Genomic DNA, 14957 nt, shown 5'->3' with positions numbered 1-14957 from the left:
TTATTTAAATTTTTTTTTTGTCATATTGTGCAATGTCACGAAATTTTTCGAAAAATTGGAAAGTTAAAGAAGAGATATATGTAGAAGAACGTAATCTCGAAAGAATCGTTTCTTGCAGCGTAACGACGACCACACGAACGGAAACAAGGACAATATCATCCGTGGAGGCCGGTGACACGGATGATTTGCGAGAATCGATGCAGAAGATTATGGACACATTTATGACAGAAGAGAGGAAAGATCATTAGGAGTAAGGCACACGTTTCGTCCTTCGAACTTGCAAACAGAACAAAAGAAGAAATCGCCAAAGGGTCTCGATATCTCTCCCGTAATCGTTGGATCCTTCCACCAAGAGATGTAGCTCGATCCTTGAACTCAGCTCGATGCATCCTCGAGCATCGAGCTACGAGTTCCTCTATATAATAAGGATTTGGAACACGTAAAGATACGCGCTTTCTCGAGATGCTGCCTCTCTTAAACCATACAAAAGTATGCATTGATGATTTACTACCACGCTCATGGCCTACGCTTCGAGTTTGCTTGCCTTTCCGTTCCGCTTGGTTGCCTTACCTTTTTGCGTTCGTCGGAATCTCACGATCAATGATGATGATAATGATGATAATGATGATATGTCTGCGTATGCTATCGTTGCTAGTTCGACTAGCCGATCCGCGCTAGTCTTCACTATGCCAACCCGTCCATGTAAATGCAACGCCTTTCTCGTGTTGTCTGAAGATATAATGCGAAATAGAAGGGGAGGAAAGTATCAGGCGGAAATGATAGGGAATACGGAGGAGAAAGAGGCGCGAAAAAGGCGGGAAACGCGGCAGAATAAGATTTGAACGAATGATCTGCCGACATCAATGATCGTCTAGATTAGTAAGATTTTCGCGAGAATAGCCCGTTCAAGCTTCGGGATAGTTGTACATCTCTCTATTCGCGCAATATATCGCTTAATAAATTGGCAATACATATGAATATACATATATATATATATATACATATATTTCATTAACATTTCGGCGACGAATAATTGAAGTTTCTGAAAATGGGAATAATGGAATTTCTTGTTGTTACTCGACTCAAGTCACGAGTTCAGGCACAATAAAATAAAAAGAAAGGAACGAGTCGCAAGAGGTGCCGGACTATCGCGCGCACCGGCCGTATTGATTTGATTAACAGTGAGAAATAAATGTTTTTATCTAAACACATAATGTATAAATTTAACTTGTTTAAAGGATATTTCCTAACAATTTTTAATTGTATATATGATAATTTCTTATAGCGCGTAACTTATATATAATATATATATATACATATATATAATATATACATATATAAATAAATGTGCTATGGACACGATTGTAATAATTATAAGACACTAACAGAAGTATTTTATTTATATAGCGAGCTTCTGGATAAATGTTACGCTCGTTCATTTGTAAGCTCGATACAGTTATATTATCAACGTTGTGTCATTCACGTGAACCAGTGTAAACTAAAATATAGCAGCTAACGGACACGCGCAACAATGTAGAAATTATGTTATCTGAAACCCGAACGATGCGGATTATGTTTTAATATCTAAGCCAATGTTAGCTCTTTCAGTGTACGATACAATTTTACTGAACGCGGGAAACGAAGGGAGAAAAAAAAATCATATAATATATAAATATATTTAAAAAAAGGAAACAAAATTTAAATAAGCTATTCTATTAATGTATAATATATTGAAAGATGATTATGCTATCTGAAGTTTATAAATTATTGTCTATAATGACTGTTATACTACGTTTTAATAGACTTGCCTATCTGATCTCAGGACCAAAGGCACAATCACATGCGCATCAAAATAAAATAATATGCTGCATAATATGTATTGTCGTAACATTTAGTATATAATTCATTACGAATACCGCGATGCTGGTACTCCAATGCTATCAACGATGATTCATCTCACGCACGAAGCGAGAAATAGTTTGCATAGATCCGTAAGACGCAACGTAACTATTATATTACGCAGCATACAGATGATATGTTCTATGTCCAATAGCAACACATTTTTGTATTGTTTTACGCGATCGACGTATATAACGAAAATGTATATTGCAAATTCGTGTAATATCAATGTCGCTTGTCATCGTCAGAGCATTGACGTGCCAATATCGAGTTGATGCTTTATATATCACATACTTTTGTACAAGTTAATTTTCGTCAACAACATAACGCGCATCAAGCAGTCAAACATATTTCCCCTTATACTAATTACATGTCCTTCCTCAATATTATAGTGGCATTAAATTATCATTACAATGGCATTGCATGGTGTCAAGGTATCAAAAAAAAAAAAAAACGAAAGAGATTATAATTTACTATATACTATTGTGTGATAGAACCATCAGTATAATAAATAAAATGTTGCATCAGAATTACAATGTCTTTTGCAATGGAAGAATAGAGAGAGACAAAAAAAAGAACATTTTTCACCCCTTCAATCATATTCAGGCATCAGATGAATAATCATTATTTTAATTGCCATTTTTTATGCATTTTCTTTCATCTAACATTCTTATTGTTTCCAAATATTTCATTTAAAAGCAAAAAAAAATCTTGTTCAAACATGAACAGGATAATTTTTACATAATTTATACACATTTATTACATTATAAATCGTATAAATACTATATAGATTTTATTTCATTCCTGATAAATTACAAAAAAGCTACAAGGAAAAGGCGTGGAAAAGTAAGTATTTTTTCTTTGTTTACGTACGCATTTTATTTAACATGAAAAAAGTCGAAGTTCACAATCAAATTATTGTTTCGCTTAATTATACCTAAACAATTCCTCAAATTCTTTCTTTGTGAACAAAAATGATACAATAACTTGCACATTTTCATCATTAATACCCAATAATTAATTTTCAAAATACAGCACTGTAGTTTCCCCTCTTTTTAATATAAAGAAATATAACATGCACAGAACGATTGCACAGATATATAACAAAACGCGTCCTGAGGATTACATCTGGCACGCGTTATTTGTCTGAACAGCTATATTACTATTAACAACGTGTGTTGTAACCAATCAAAGCTATATAATAAAACAATGCTAAGACAAAAATGTCACTGAGAGCTTGTTCCTCCCTCTTTGTCTTTTTATTTAATTTACACTAATTGCAGTACTTCTAAAATCTCGTCAAAATCTGACTGGACTTTAATTGTACATGATGTCGCTTCTCAATGGAAAAAAATATTTAATGAAACATTTCAACATATAAAGAGTACTTACTACACGTTTCATTCTTCGTTTAATTATTTATATATATATATATATATATATATATATATGTGTGTGTGTGTGTGTGTGTGTGTGTGTGTGTGTGTATTTTACGAATTAGCAAATAATATCTGACTAAAAAGGAAATGTACAAAAAAACGATTATACACAAAGGCGTTCATATTGATTACGTACACAAAGACAGATTTGACTAATCTGGCATGTGACGCGAAATTTTATTCAATAAGCTAAACATCATTTGTAATTTTGCTATTTGAAAAGAACTCACGTTCCTATAAAAATTTATAAATATCAAAAACGACTACTCAAATTCGAATATGATGTTACCCACAAACTGACGATTTATTTATAAATACATATAGGGAGATGAGCTACTCGATAAAAGGAAAGTTTGTATAATTGCATTCTGTGAAATGAACAGATGTCCCCATGCATTTTTTCGTGATGTACCATTCTTTATTATTACACTGTGGGTCATCAGATCTGTAAGACAATGGCATATATTAGCTATATTCAAAAAACAACAATTATGCAATTGATGAATGAGCACTAGCTTTATTAATATATTTTTCTAATTTAAATTTCATTTTAATCATAGGCAATAATTACTGAGTACTTATTCAATCATTGTATATAATGAAATGACTAAAGAGCAAACAAAGAGAAGATTTTAATCATTATTGCTAGAAAAGGTAACATGAAAGCAAGTCTAGAAAAACTGAAGAATGAAAGCAGAGTAAAACAAGAAAAAAATCTAAAAATTTCTCAAGATATGAATAAATACTTACATTGTCAACATCATCTTCATCGTCATCACTGATTTCATCACCAAACTCAATATCCTCATCAAATCCATCTTCCACGAAGGTTACTGTGTCATTGATACGCACTAAAGTAAAGACAAAATTTTACATTAGAAAAATATAAAAAAAAAGTAGTTTTTTATCTTGTTTTATGATCTAATTGTTAAAATTTTCACAAAAAATTAGGTAGATTCTATTGAAATATGTCTCATAACTATTACAAACACTAATATATACAATATAAATGTTATTTACCAGTTTCTGGGAACTCGCCATAGGTCTTCAAATTGCGTGCTTCGTCGGATGTGTATTTCAATATAACATCTGCCTTAGCATCCTGATAGTCCCGTAATCCGATCAGGATAATATCTCCCTGATTAATCCACACTTTCTTCCGCAATTTGCCTCGAATGTGACACAGCCGCTTGACTCCATCAAAGCACATGGCTTCTAGCCTGCCATTGCCGAGCATTTTTGTCACTTGAGCATATTCTGCAAAACAAAATATCGAGTGAGTCATCAACAAACATCAAATACTTGTCCGAGAGGACATCGCGTCCTCATCGCGTCTCACTCTCACCTTGTCCATCCTCCTTAAACACCAGCTCTCTCTTCTCAGTTTCGTTCTCATTCTTTCCTCTTCTCCTATTTTTACCTCCCTTTCCTGCGGACAAAGCATTGATCGAGTGATGAAGGTTACTGGAGATACGTGAAAATACAAAATCGGGTCGCCTCGGGAGTAGCCTTGACGCGGATTAAGGTTAGCAAGTAATAATCACATTGCACGATTCGAATTGACGGTAGTCGAAGAGTCGTCGAAAGGAAAATACGAACGCGAGGCGAAACCGGAATCAAACTCACCTTTATTCTTTGGCATGATGCTCTAGCACAGCGTTTTCAAACGACGAAAATACAATTATTTTACGAAAGACGACAAGGTGCTGCAATGCATCAGAGGTCCTCGTTGCGACAGAGGAGGATGACTGCGGGTGTCAGTCTAAACAGAAATGTCTCGTCATTCGCTGAGCATTGAGTTTTGACATGAAAAATAAATTTGCTGTTTTTGTTTAATAGAAACATGAACATCATGAAAGAAATCTATGGAAAATTTCAATTTAACGATAAAGTTGACTCGAGAGTCGTTTATTTCCGGTTTTCATGGTTCACAGATTTGACAATAGAGAATTCATTTGAGTCATTTGAAAATATTACAAGTCTGTTATAATATTTTTGCTTTTTATTTGTTAGAAATAAATCAAGTTAGGAATATAACATTTCAAGCGAAACCAAATTTTTGATATCCAAATTTTTATTTGATGAACTTTAATTAATATTACGTTTCTATAATTTTAAATATTCATATTTATATTATTTCATTATTTTTTAATTAAAATAATTTGTTATTCAGATATATTAATATTAATAACATATGGCGAATCAATCAAAAGTTGTTTCCTAGTGTCACACTGTGCTCTGTGTGTGCAAGTGAAACAACCTGTATATAGATGCACATGGAAATCAAAGATGTCAACTGATTATAATTAAGATTATAATTAAGGAAGCTATTATTTTTTTTTGTAATCGAGGATTCGTGTTCCTAATTGTTAAATAGATCTGATACTAAAAGAAATCGATATATCAAATAATTTATGTACATTCACAAAATGTTGACTCTAAATAGCTTTTAACCTTGCTTTAAGGTTATGTAGCAAAAAATTTTATTACACACTTATTCTGTATTATTTAATCGACAAATAAAATATATATTTGGTTAAATTACTATGTTATCCAGAGTGACAATTAACATTATTAAAAGGTCGGTGTGCAGCAATGTACGCACTTTTTACGGCACACGAGGTTTTTTAAAATTAGATCCTGGGATGTGTAATGATGGTATAAAACTACATAATGTGCACAATCTCTATAATCCGTACATAGTAAAAAGATTCAAATCTAAAAAGAAAACCAAGAATGTAATTAATTTAATAATTTAATCATATATCTTTTTCTTCTGTTTATTTTTAATCATTTTTCTAATGCAGATAAATAATCTTTGAAATTATTTTATAGAAAGAGGCTAAAAATGAGAAGTATGATGAAGAAAAGGATGAAGAAGAAATCCCTCTAGGTTCAAAATTGCTCAAGATAAAGGTTACATCTATTCGATTAGATAGTCTTTCCAAAGCTGCATTTGGAATGAGTCGCAGGTATGTCTTATTTTAACTGAAATATATAAGTAAAGTTGCTTTATAATGTATAACTTTTGTACAAATCTTATCTATTTTATATTATTGCTCCTAGTAAAATAGAAGAGGCCTTCTATGCCAGCAAACTTCGCATAAATGGAAACAAAGTACTGAAAAAATCCAAAGAAGTAAATATATTATTTTGGTAATGAAATTACACACACATACACACACACACACACACACACACACACACACACACACATCACATATTATGTTAAAGAATTCTTTGAAAATTTCAAGTTATTACAACTATATATGGAATAATTGTGATAACAGGTGGCTGTGGGAGATGAAGTTGATTTAATTTTACATCAAAGTAAAGATAATCCTGGATTTCTAATTGTACATAGATTTGTAGTATTATCATTGGAACCTATAATTGATGATATAAAAGTTAAATTATCCATTGATAAAAACTTATTAATTGAAAATTACAAGGATTATCAAATATAATCGATATAATTCGTTTTCCTAGCATCTTGATAATAAAATAATGTATTGTATATAATTAAAATTATATTTAATAATTATATATAATTGTATTTTGCAGTTTAATTTACTTTTGACTAGTCAGTAAGCTGTCTATATACATATATAAATATTTTATTTTAATATATCTATATATTATTTATAGACAGAATTTATTTAGTGATAAGAAAATACAACACAGTTGGAGTATACTAACATGTTTTTTTAATTTATTCTGTAATCTCTTTTATTTTATCAGGGAATGGTTCCTGAATTGTTCCTATTTCTTGCAATAGGTCTTGTTTAGATTCAAAGTATTCCTTGTACCACATAATATGATTGATTTTTTCTTGAACTGTCAAGTATGGATTCTTGGAAAGTCCAACACACACTAATTCCATAAAGTGACGTATTGGTCCTGATTTAGGGCACCATCCTTTTAAATGGCGTTCCATAAAGACATGTTCTGAGAAATGAACATTCTGTTCTTCCATTCCTGAAATATATAGAAATGGTTAAATCAAGTTTCTCCCAAGTGTCAGAAGGTACGCATAACATGTAACATATTGCATAGAAACCTTGCTCATTGTCAATCGGGAATTTCCATAATTTTCCTTGCTCCGTCCAAAGAATTTGTTCTTGGAAAATATTAGCAGGTGGATAAGTCGTTATTGCTTTTAGCTCCCTTTGTTCTAATGCCATCCATGTTTTCAATTCTGGTATGTTTGGCGAAGTAACACCCATATTTTCAAAAATATGGCTAGGCTGTCCATCCCATAGATTAATATCTTGACGTCTATCATTAATAACCAATTAAAAATTAAATAAATCAGGATAATATAATTGAATATTATAATGAATATGATTTAATTTCTATTATCTAATAATAATAATTTATTTTTCTACAATACCTGGTACGTTTTTTATTATCAAGATTTTGTAACTGTTTTTTAGATTCATTTTTAGCGCTTTTTAATAACTGTCTTGATATACTGTCTTGATATACTGTCTTGGTATTTTCAACTACTTTCTTTGGTTGTTTATTATATTCATTCAGTAGAGTTTGTATTATAGATTTTTTTTCTGAATGTTTATCCTGGGAGCTTTTTTCTATATTATGTTCGGATTGCGTTTGTTTGAGTTGAACATTCTTCTGCATATTTCTGTCAAATAAAGAAAATTGTATAAAAAATGAAAAAAACTTACCAAGTGATTAAAGAAAAATATATCATAATATTTAATAATAGAACTTATAGTAAGTGTTACATGTAACAATCCATACTTGTTTATTTGTTCTTCTTTCGAAGCTTCTATTCTAGATACAAGAACTTTTACTTTTAGAAGCAAGTCTGATGTAGTCTTTGTTTTATCTCCACCAAATGTATCAGCCACATTTTCTGCTGCAGTTATTATTTTCTCTTCTACAAAAAAAATAATAATGCAACTTGAGTATTGAAATATTCTTGAATTTATATAAATCTTAAAATGTTGCCAATATTACCAAAAGGTATAGGTTTGTTCAGCTTATTTTTTGATTTCTTTTTAGGTTGCATAGCAACATCAATAGTTTTCTGCAATTTTCTCGCCTAAGAGCAACAGATATTTTTATTAAGGTACACTAGCTTATGCTTTCCCTCAAAAATATCTCATACCATTTTTAAATATATCAATATATTACTTCAAAACATAGTATGATTTAGCATAAATTAGATTATTTAACTATTCAATTTATTCAGCAACTTGTTTTTGTTAATCTTATAATTTTCTGTTTCTAAACGTGATATTTTTAAAAAAATGTTATAATAAGACATAATTGAAAAAAATATATTTTTATTATTTTATTAAAGTAAAAATTTTCAATATCTTTGCAAATATCTAAAATATAAAAGGCAAATATTTAAAAATATAATAAAAATAAGAGAGGTTTCAGATGAAATAATAAATCCTGAAAGTAGATAAAAAAATCATCATATTTACTTGCATCATGTTATTCAAGTAGCTTTCCAAATCATATTTGTTATCTGACGTTGCAGGGCTTGCACTTTTAACAGGTGTCGTTTCCGATTTTGTTTTTTCAGTATCAGAATCAGAGTCAGATGAATCTGATGAATCTGATGAATCTGATGATGAAGATACTGAAGACGAGGAACTTAATCTCAAGGAAATATTTATCCATTGAGATAATATTCCGTTTGATGGCCTTATATTATATCTGCAAAATATATTTCTTAGTATAGTCCATCCAGAATAAAAAACAATTCCCTATCTTTTAAATAGAAATATAATTTTTTTTATAATTTCTCTAGTTAATCTATGTATAAAAATATTAAAGTAAAATTATCAAAAAGTCAATAGTTTGTACTTACTTTGATAATATGTACAAAAACATATTTACATATAAATATTCTATAAATCGATTATATCTCACTGAGATATGAACATATGATCGTCTAGGAACAGATAACTGTAATCAAATTTTATAAAAAAAAAAATTAATGACAACCACGTTAACAATGGCAATAATATCACACTATGCAATATGTATTCGCAAATTATTGACAAAGTTACACAATAAGCAACAAAATTATAAATAAAAGAACCTAACCTAATTCCAAAACTTCTAAGGCTCTGTTCTAAAACTTTACTTCACAAATTGAAAAGCATTTACTTGATTAATCCAGAACAAAAAAGTTAAGATATCTTTGAAGAATCAAAACTTTAATAATATCAGTGATGTTCAGAAGAATTTGCGAAGATTTCTCTCATAAGAAATAATAAACCACGGAAATCTGTGATTTCCGAGACCGCGGTATCGATACATCGAATATTCTGATTCAAAACGGAGTATCGAGATATATCGCATCGCGGTGCAACGCAATAACCAGCAGTAAATCAGCAACCAATTGCAGCGACAAATGAAAGCGTGACGTGATCCGTAGCGCGCGTCGTGCGTCGTCCTGCCACAAACGCAACGTCTCGGGGGGGGAGGGGGAAAACGGATCGGGGCAGATGATGTCGCCGTGCGAGGAAATCGTGGGTAGCTGCCTGTGAGAAGCGCCGATACCGCCAATCGCGGCCTCGGTGGCGGTCGCTATAGCAGTATCATCATCGTTATCGCCGTCGTCTCCGTTGTCGTCGTCCCGCGCGCGAATTGACGCGGGGGAAAAGGATGGAGGCGGACTATCAGTCGACGCTGAGCCCGTCGCGGACATTGACAGGTGAGCTTCCCCGTCAACAGACACTTGGTGATTTGCAGTCCGCGCGAGTTTGCTGGCCTCGAGAACGCATGAAATCCGGATCCGCGTCCGCGCCCTTTCCGTTCGTTGATTCGCCGCCAAAGCGGAGCTGATTTGTTAAGCTCGACCCGGGTCATCGGCACGCGGTGACACGAATTCGATGGAAAGCAGAAGCGAGACAGTAATTGACTCGTATCGAGTAAATAGAAAGCGCTTCGTTATCGATCGATACGATCACGATCATCTCTGCGATTATCTGCGGATTGTATCGAATGATGCTGAACGACAAAACTTTCAACGAATTTGATCATCTGCACATAGCAAAATAGTTGATCGATCATATTCGCGAATAAGCCCTTTTTTTTATAGATATATCAGATACTCGTCATTTTAATTCTTGTTTATTTATTGTCAATTGATTTGCATTCATGTTTAGCAGGGATAGGCAATGATTGCGAAGATCCATACCCCAGTCTATCGGATTATCACGATTACGAACCGAATTTGGAATTTGATGATACAGAATTGCAAACTACTTCAAACAATGGTAAAAATATCTACCTAAAAAGTATCTTGATATTCCTTTGTTCTTTACAATTAAAAATTAATACTATAAATTTGTTTATTTTTAAAGGGAGAAAATATTTCCTTTTATCATATGAATGATTAATTTGTATAAGACAGTGGCTATTGTAATTATTTGGATAAAGTGGATTTTATCATTACAGTGTCACGGCTTTTGGATGAAAAATTGGATTTGGTGAGCAGCAGCATAGGTGCCGGAATGGATTATTTAGAGAGTCCAGTGAGTGACGGCACAATCGAGGAGAACTTTGAGGAAGCTTTAGTAGATGCTCCAGTTATCGAATCTGGTGTGTGACCTTTTACCTTCTGTTAGTAGCCACTAAATGTCATGGCATTCTCGGGGCATAGCAGGTGAATTATGTGTAGAACATTGTATAGCTTGTTTTACATTGCATGATGTAAGGATGAAAGAGGAAAACGAATGTGATATTTGTTTTGCTTTTCTTTTTAATCCGTTTTGCGACAATAACATTTATATACAATCCGAGTTTTTGAAGTGAGTAAATCTTTTTTACACATAACATTACATGCGGAGTATATTTTTTTTTGTGAAATAGGATTGCTCCGAGAACTCGAATCGTTCTTGCTAGATAGAGTTTTTAATTGAAATAAGTTTGTTGCAAGAATAGCGCCTGAAATGCTCAATCCTGAATCAATAACAAATGTCTGTTTTGATGAATAGCGGACGATCTGGCTGCTTTAGATGCAGAACTCGCCGATGAGGAGGATTATCTTGACATATCCAGACACGGTATTGTAGAGGTGGTCGGTGATGATAGTGCCGGTCGCAAAATAATTGTTGTGTCAGCTTGCAAATTGCCTCCCGTTGGAAAAGAGACTTTTAATCATGCTAAACTCCTCAGGTGAGTTTGCAGTATCCAAGTTATAAGATGATATACAAGACATTTATTCAACGTCAAACAATGACTTACAATTGTTTGTGAATTATTTAAAGATTGCGAGTCATTCTATATTGTTTTTAACAGTACTTGCCAAGTCTATCTTTTTAATACTCAGTTTTTATTTTTCTTTTTTATCAATGAAATAAATTTTTTACTAGAATTATTTCCCAATATAATATTTCAGGTATCTCACACATACTTTGGATACGTTTGTGGAACAAGATTATAGTCTCGTTTATTTTCATTATGGCCTTACATCGAAAAATAAGCCACCTTTGTCGTGGTTATGGCAAGCATACAAAGCGTTTGATAGAAAATATAAGAAGAATCTTAAAGCCCTTTATCTAGTACATCCGACTAATTTCATTAGGATTGTATGGCAAATATTTAAACCGGCTATCAGGTATATAATTCTTATTAGACAAAGAACTCGTTTTCTTTTCTGCTTAACGTATATCAAATGAATATATGTATGTTAAATATAAATTTTTGCAGTGTAAAATTTGGACGGAAAATGATGTATGTTAATTATTTGGAAGAATTGGCGCAATATATTAATTTGGATCAATTAATTATACCTCCTCAAGTGATAGAGTATGTGATTTATCTCAGATCAGTATCTCAGATTTTCAGAGAAATCTTATTAAATTATGAATACAAATCACTTGGAAAGTTTCTTTCAGACACAATGAACAGCTGCTAATGAAAAATAAGAAAAATTTGCCGGCGAGTCCACCGCAAAGCGCAGTAGTTACACCAGTCGGCACGACTCAGTTTGGTGCTAGTCTGCAATTTTTAAAAGAAAATAATAACGGAGATCCAATACCACCGATTCTACGGCAATGTGTCGAATTTCTTGATACACCGGACGGTACGGTATTTAAATAAAAATAAGATCAATTCTTGAAGCTGAAATTAACAATTATATTTTTTCATTATTTTAGCTTTAGAAACAGAAGGAATATTCAGAAGATCGGCTAATGTGGCGGTGATTAAAGAACTTCAGAATCGTTGTAATCAAGGTTTACCTATCGATTTTCAAGGGGATCCGCATATTGCTGCGGTTCTACTTAAGACCTTTCTTCGTGAGCTAGATGAACCTCTTATGACTTATGAATTGTATGATGAAATCACGCAATTTCAAAGTGAGCATTACGTTTTCTCTCTTTCCTATTTTCTGCGAATTGCAACGATATAAGATATTTTTTTAAATTTTTATCGTAGCACTATCGAAAGACGAACGTCCACGTAAAGTCAAGATTTTAATATTGGAGAAACTTCCCGAAGACAACTATCAAGTTCTTAAATACATCGTACAATTCTTATCTAGGGTACGTAGTTAACGTTTATAATTTCGATTTTCATAGTAGAAATTTATTTGCAATTGAACGTTCATATTTTTTTTTTTTTTTTATAGGTAATGGACCGATGCGATCTGAATAAGATGACTTCTAGTAATCTAGCGGTTGTATTCGGACCGAATCTCGTTAGAGCACCGCCAGCGCGTGGAATGTCCCTTTCCGCAATAGGACCCATTAACCAATTTATAGACTTTTTATTCACTTATCAAGATAAGATATTTATTATTTAAAAGCGACAGCACCGAAGGCCTAATCGTAACATTCAATTATCGACTTTACCACACGTCCGCATTTTCATTTATCGAAAATATTTTTATATTCTACGTGATAGAAAAAGAGAAAAGGATAGAAAAAAACACTCAATTGTTTGTTTATATGCGATTTGCACAAGATTTTTTAATACGAATAGGTATAATAATTTTCGGACGAAGAAACGAACGTTCGAATTGATGTCGGCTGTGCGATATTGGAACGCCAGCTCCAAGAAATATATTGTCCGTATATTTAGAGAAAAATTACGACCAAATACCAAAGATACACGAAAACGTCACGCAGTGAGTATAATATGTAAGATCATCTAGTAGTAATGTTTATCTATTAATGCGTAGAAAATAATATATTTGAAGATGAAGATCGAGTGGGATGCCTCTGTTGTCGCGAGATCCCGTAAACCGTGATTTGTTCCAATTTTTGTTCAATCTCTTAATATTTAAAAAAATTTTTAAACAACGAATTAAATTTCTTTTAGTAAGTTATATAAATTATTTTTCCAGTGTACTGTAATTTTTATGAGATTAATTATTTTTATTTTGTATTTATCTTTTTTTATTGATTAAAAATTTTCAATCAAATGATTGTTATCGAGTTATAAATTTTGTTTCGATAAATCCACATTTGTACAGTATGTATAGTATATTTATGTCATATAATGGTTATTTTTTTGTTATTTATTTTCATTGTAAAATCGAAATTACCAAAATTATTTCAATTACGTTGCACATTAAAAAACATGTTAATTAAATATTTGGTGGAACAAAATTTTCATAGAACGTTTTGTATAATCAAAATTTAAAATAATAAAAGCACAAGTAACAAATTTTTTTAATACACGGCATCCCTTGCATCTCTAGCAGGGTTTGTATATAATGGAAGAGTGGTTAATTCATTAATAATTGTGGTCTAACGAATATAGTATATGTGATACTGTATTTAAGTAAATTTGAAAAAAGACGCGAGATATATGTAACAAGGAAGATTTATATATGTAATATAAAGAGACACTATATGTTAACTCTAGATAATATAAAAACATTCATCCGTTTTATATAAGTAAACAAAACATTAATCGTTGGAACAAAAGTCGAATTTTGTATTTTTTAATTTAACCAAATTTAGCTTTTGTGACATTCTCTTTTTCTCTCTCTTTCTCTCCCTTTCTGTTTAGTTACGTACAATAACGACCAAAATAAATTTATAAGCAATTTATATACATGAACATAACTAATATTATTATTTAATAAATTATATGTTAGCGCAATAAATGATTAATATAGTTGTCACGATAATTCAGTATATTTCATATGTACATTTTAATAACATTACGATATTTACAATATTACGATATTTTGTTTAAATATGATCTTGGAAAGAAAAAATTATCTACCTGTTAATTTGATTCTTAATGTCATAACAAGAACTAAGAAAATATGAGGAAAAGAAAGAGAGAATATGAAAAAAGGGAGGAATTTGACATTAATGAATGTCAAGTATTGTATAGTCTTACAATTTAGTGAGTTTGTCTGTCGTCTATTTATAAAAATAAGAGACTTAGCAATTTGTCGCGGAGCAAACCGCAGATTTATATATCCCCTTAAATAGTCCTGCCATTATAGGTAACTGGGATGATGAAGTATAGGCTTGGCAGCCTAAATCCGCTCTCTATCATCGAAAAGACTAACCCAGACCTGTATAGAACTGATGTGACTTGACTACATTCCTTGTTGTTGTCGATAAATCATGTAATAAAGCGTGTTAATTTCTAGGTCTTTAGTTT

General features: G+C 31.8%; 5 protein-coding genes across 27 annotated transcripts in view; 3 read left to right on the top strand and 2 right to left on the bottom strand.

Moving 5' to 3' along the window:
• LOC105431552 (uncharacterized) overlaps positions 1-2429 on the top strand; it is an 85096-nt gene extending 82667 nt beyond the window's left edge. For 11 of the 16 annotated variants that reach the window (XR_016140446.1, XR_016140445.1, XR_016140444.1 and 8 more), the window contains one exon: positions 119-191. Coding sequence is in view for 5 of the 16 variants with exons in the window: in XM_089081943.1 (XP_088938069.1) it covers positions 119-248 (130 nt within the window). In the remaining 11 variants the exon portion in view is untranslated. Of the gene's footprint in view, positions 1-118 lie in introns of all 16 variants that reach the window. The other 5 variants (XM_089081943.1, XM_089081942.1, XM_089081939.1 and 2 more) reach the window with 1 other exon arrangement.
• Positions 2430-3314: 885 nt separating this feature from the next.
• eIF1A (eukaryotic translation initiation factor 1A) lies at positions 3315-5100 on the bottom strand. Its single transcript, XM_011645804.3, has 5 exons — positions 4965-5100; positions 4684-4767; positions 4359-4595; positions 4089-4189; positions 3315-3783 (listed from the first exon to the last, which is right to left on the bottom strand). The coding sequence occupies exons 1-5, from the start codon at positions 4978-4980 to the stop codon at positions 3778-3780; spliced, it is 444 nt and encodes a 147-aa protein (XP_011644106.1). The 5' UTR covers positions 4981-5100; the 3' UTR covers positions 3315-3777.
• Positions 4966-9627, bottom strand: mRpS31 (mitochondrial ribosomal protein S31). Of its 4 annotated transcripts, none has more exons than XM_089081959.1 (9): positions 9426-9623; positions 9187-9284; positions 8798-9032; positions 8322-8406; positions 8103-8241; positions 7732-7983; positions 7399-7616; positions 7038-7316; positions 4966-5100 (listed from the first exon to the last, which is right to left on the bottom strand). In XM_089081959.1, the coding sequence occupies exons 2-8, from the start codon at positions 9207-9209 to the stop codon at positions 7051-7053; spliced, it is 1218 nt and encodes a 405-aa protein (XP_088938085.1). In that variant the 5' UTR covers positions 9210-9284; positions 9426-9623; the 3' UTR covers positions 4966-5100; positions 7038-7050. The 4 variants fall into 4 exon arrangements, with proteins under 4 accessions (XP_088938085.1, XP_088938084.1, XP_088938086.1 ...); XM_089081958.1 differs by lacking the exon at positions 4966-5100 and adding an exon at positions 6634-6725; XM_089081960.1 differs by lacking the exon at positions 4966-5100 and having other exon boundaries at positions 7023-7316; positions 9489-9627.
• LOC105431547 (uncharacterized) lies at positions 5465-8242 on the top strand. 2 transcript variants are annotated; one of them, XM_089081962.1, is made up of 5 exons: positions 5465-5803; positions 5896-6076; positions 6174-6310; positions 6405-6477; positions 6629-8242. In XM_089081962.1, the coding sequence occupies exons 2-5, from the start codon at positions 5984-5986 to the stop codon at positions 6803-6805; spliced, it is 480 nt and encodes a 159-aa protein (XP_088938088.1). In that variant the 5' UTR covers positions 5465-5803; positions 5896-5983; the 3' UTR covers positions 6806-8242. The 2 variants fall into 2 exon arrangements, with proteins under 2 accessions (XP_088938088.1, XP_088938087.1); XM_089081961.1 differs by having other exon boundaries at positions 5466-6076.
• A 192-nt stretch (positions 9628-9819) lies between the features above and the next one.
• RhoGAP68F (Rho GTPase activating protein at 68F) lies at positions 9820-14945 on the top strand. 4 transcript variants are annotated; one of them, XM_011645542.3, is made up of 10 exons: positions 9820-10038; positions 10493-10603; positions 10785-10928; positions 11345-11504; positions 11728-11946; positions 12039-12137; positions 12227-12414; positions 12488-12688; positions 12768-12874; positions 12961-14945. In XM_011645542.3, the coding sequence occupies exons 1-10, from the start codon at positions 9990-9992 to the stop codon at positions 13132-13134; spliced, it is 1452 nt and encodes a 483-aa protein (XP_011643844.2). In that variant the 5' UTR covers positions 9820-9989; the 3' UTR covers positions 13135-14945. The 4 variants fall into 4 exon arrangements, with proteins under 4 accessions (XP_011643844.2, XP_011643843.2, XP_011643842.2 ...); XM_011645541.3 differs by having other exon boundaries at positions 9822-10038; positions 10496-10603; positions 11324-11504; XM_011645540.3 differs by having other exon boundaries at positions 9822-10038; positions 11324-11504.
• The last annotated feature ends 12 nt before the right edge of the window (positions 14946-14957 follow it).

The sequence above is a fragment of the Pogonomyrmex barbatus genome, unplaced genomic scaffold, assembly GCF_055798465.1.
Source record: "Pogonomyrmex barbatus isolate J1 unplaced genomic scaffold, ASM5579846v1 scaffold5, whole genome shotgun sequence".
NCBI classification, from domain to species: Eukaryota; Metazoa; Arthropoda; class Insecta; order Hymenoptera; family Formicidae; genus Pogonomyrmex; species Pogonomyrmex barbatus.
Note: the sequence above shows the minus strand (reverse complement) of the source record. Positions and strands in the feature narration are given on the sequence as shown.

Excerpts from the sequence above, each read along its gene's own strand:
- eIF1A (XM_011645804.3), bottom strand. Across the intron at positions 4,596-4,683 it reads GTTTAAGGAGGATGGACAAG|AATATGCTCAAGTGACAAAA; the intron begins GTGAGAGTGAGA and ends TTTGTTTTGCAG. Across the intron at positions 4,190-4,358 it reads TGGCGAGTTCCCAGAAACTG|TGCGTATCAATGACACAGTA; the intron begins GTAAATAACATT and ends TCTTTACTTTAG.
- LOC105431547 (XM_089081961.1), top strand. The coding sequence starts at position 5,885 with ATGTTATCCAGAGTGACAATTAACATTATTAAAAGGTCGGTGTGCAGC. Across the intron at positions 6,311-6,404 it reads GCATTTGGAATGAGTCGCAG|TAAAATAGAAGAGGCCTTCT; the intron begins GTATGTCTTATT and ends TATTGCTCCTAG. Across the intron at positions 6,478-6,628 it reads TACTGAAAAAATCCAAAGAA|GTGGCTGTGGGAGATGAAGT; the intron begins GTAAATATATTA and ends TTGTGATAACAG.
- mRpS31 (XM_089081960.1), bottom strand. The coding sequence starts at position 9,209 with ATGTTTTTGTACATATTATCAAA. Across the intron at positions 8,242-8,321 it reads GAACAAACCTATACCTTTTG|AAGAGAAAATAATAACTGCA; the intron begins GTAATATTGGCA and ends TTTTTTTTGTAG. Across the intron at positions 7,617-7,731 it reads GATAATAAAAAACGTACCAG|ACGTCAAGATATTAATCTAT; the intron begins GTATTGTAGAAA and ends TATTAATGATAG.
- RhoGAP68F (XM_011645540.3), top strand. The coding sequence starts at position 9,990 with ATGGAGGCGGACTATCAGTCGACGCTGAGCCCGTCGCGGACATTGACA. Across the intron at positions 10,929-11,323 it reads TGCTCCAGTTATCGAATCTG|CGGACGATCTGGCTGCTTTA; the intron begins GTGTGTGACCTT and ends TTTGATGAATAG. Across the intron at positions 11,505-11,727 it reads AATCATGCTAAACTCCTCAG|GTATCTCACACATACTTTGG; the intron begins GTGAGTTTGCAG and ends ATAATATTTCAG.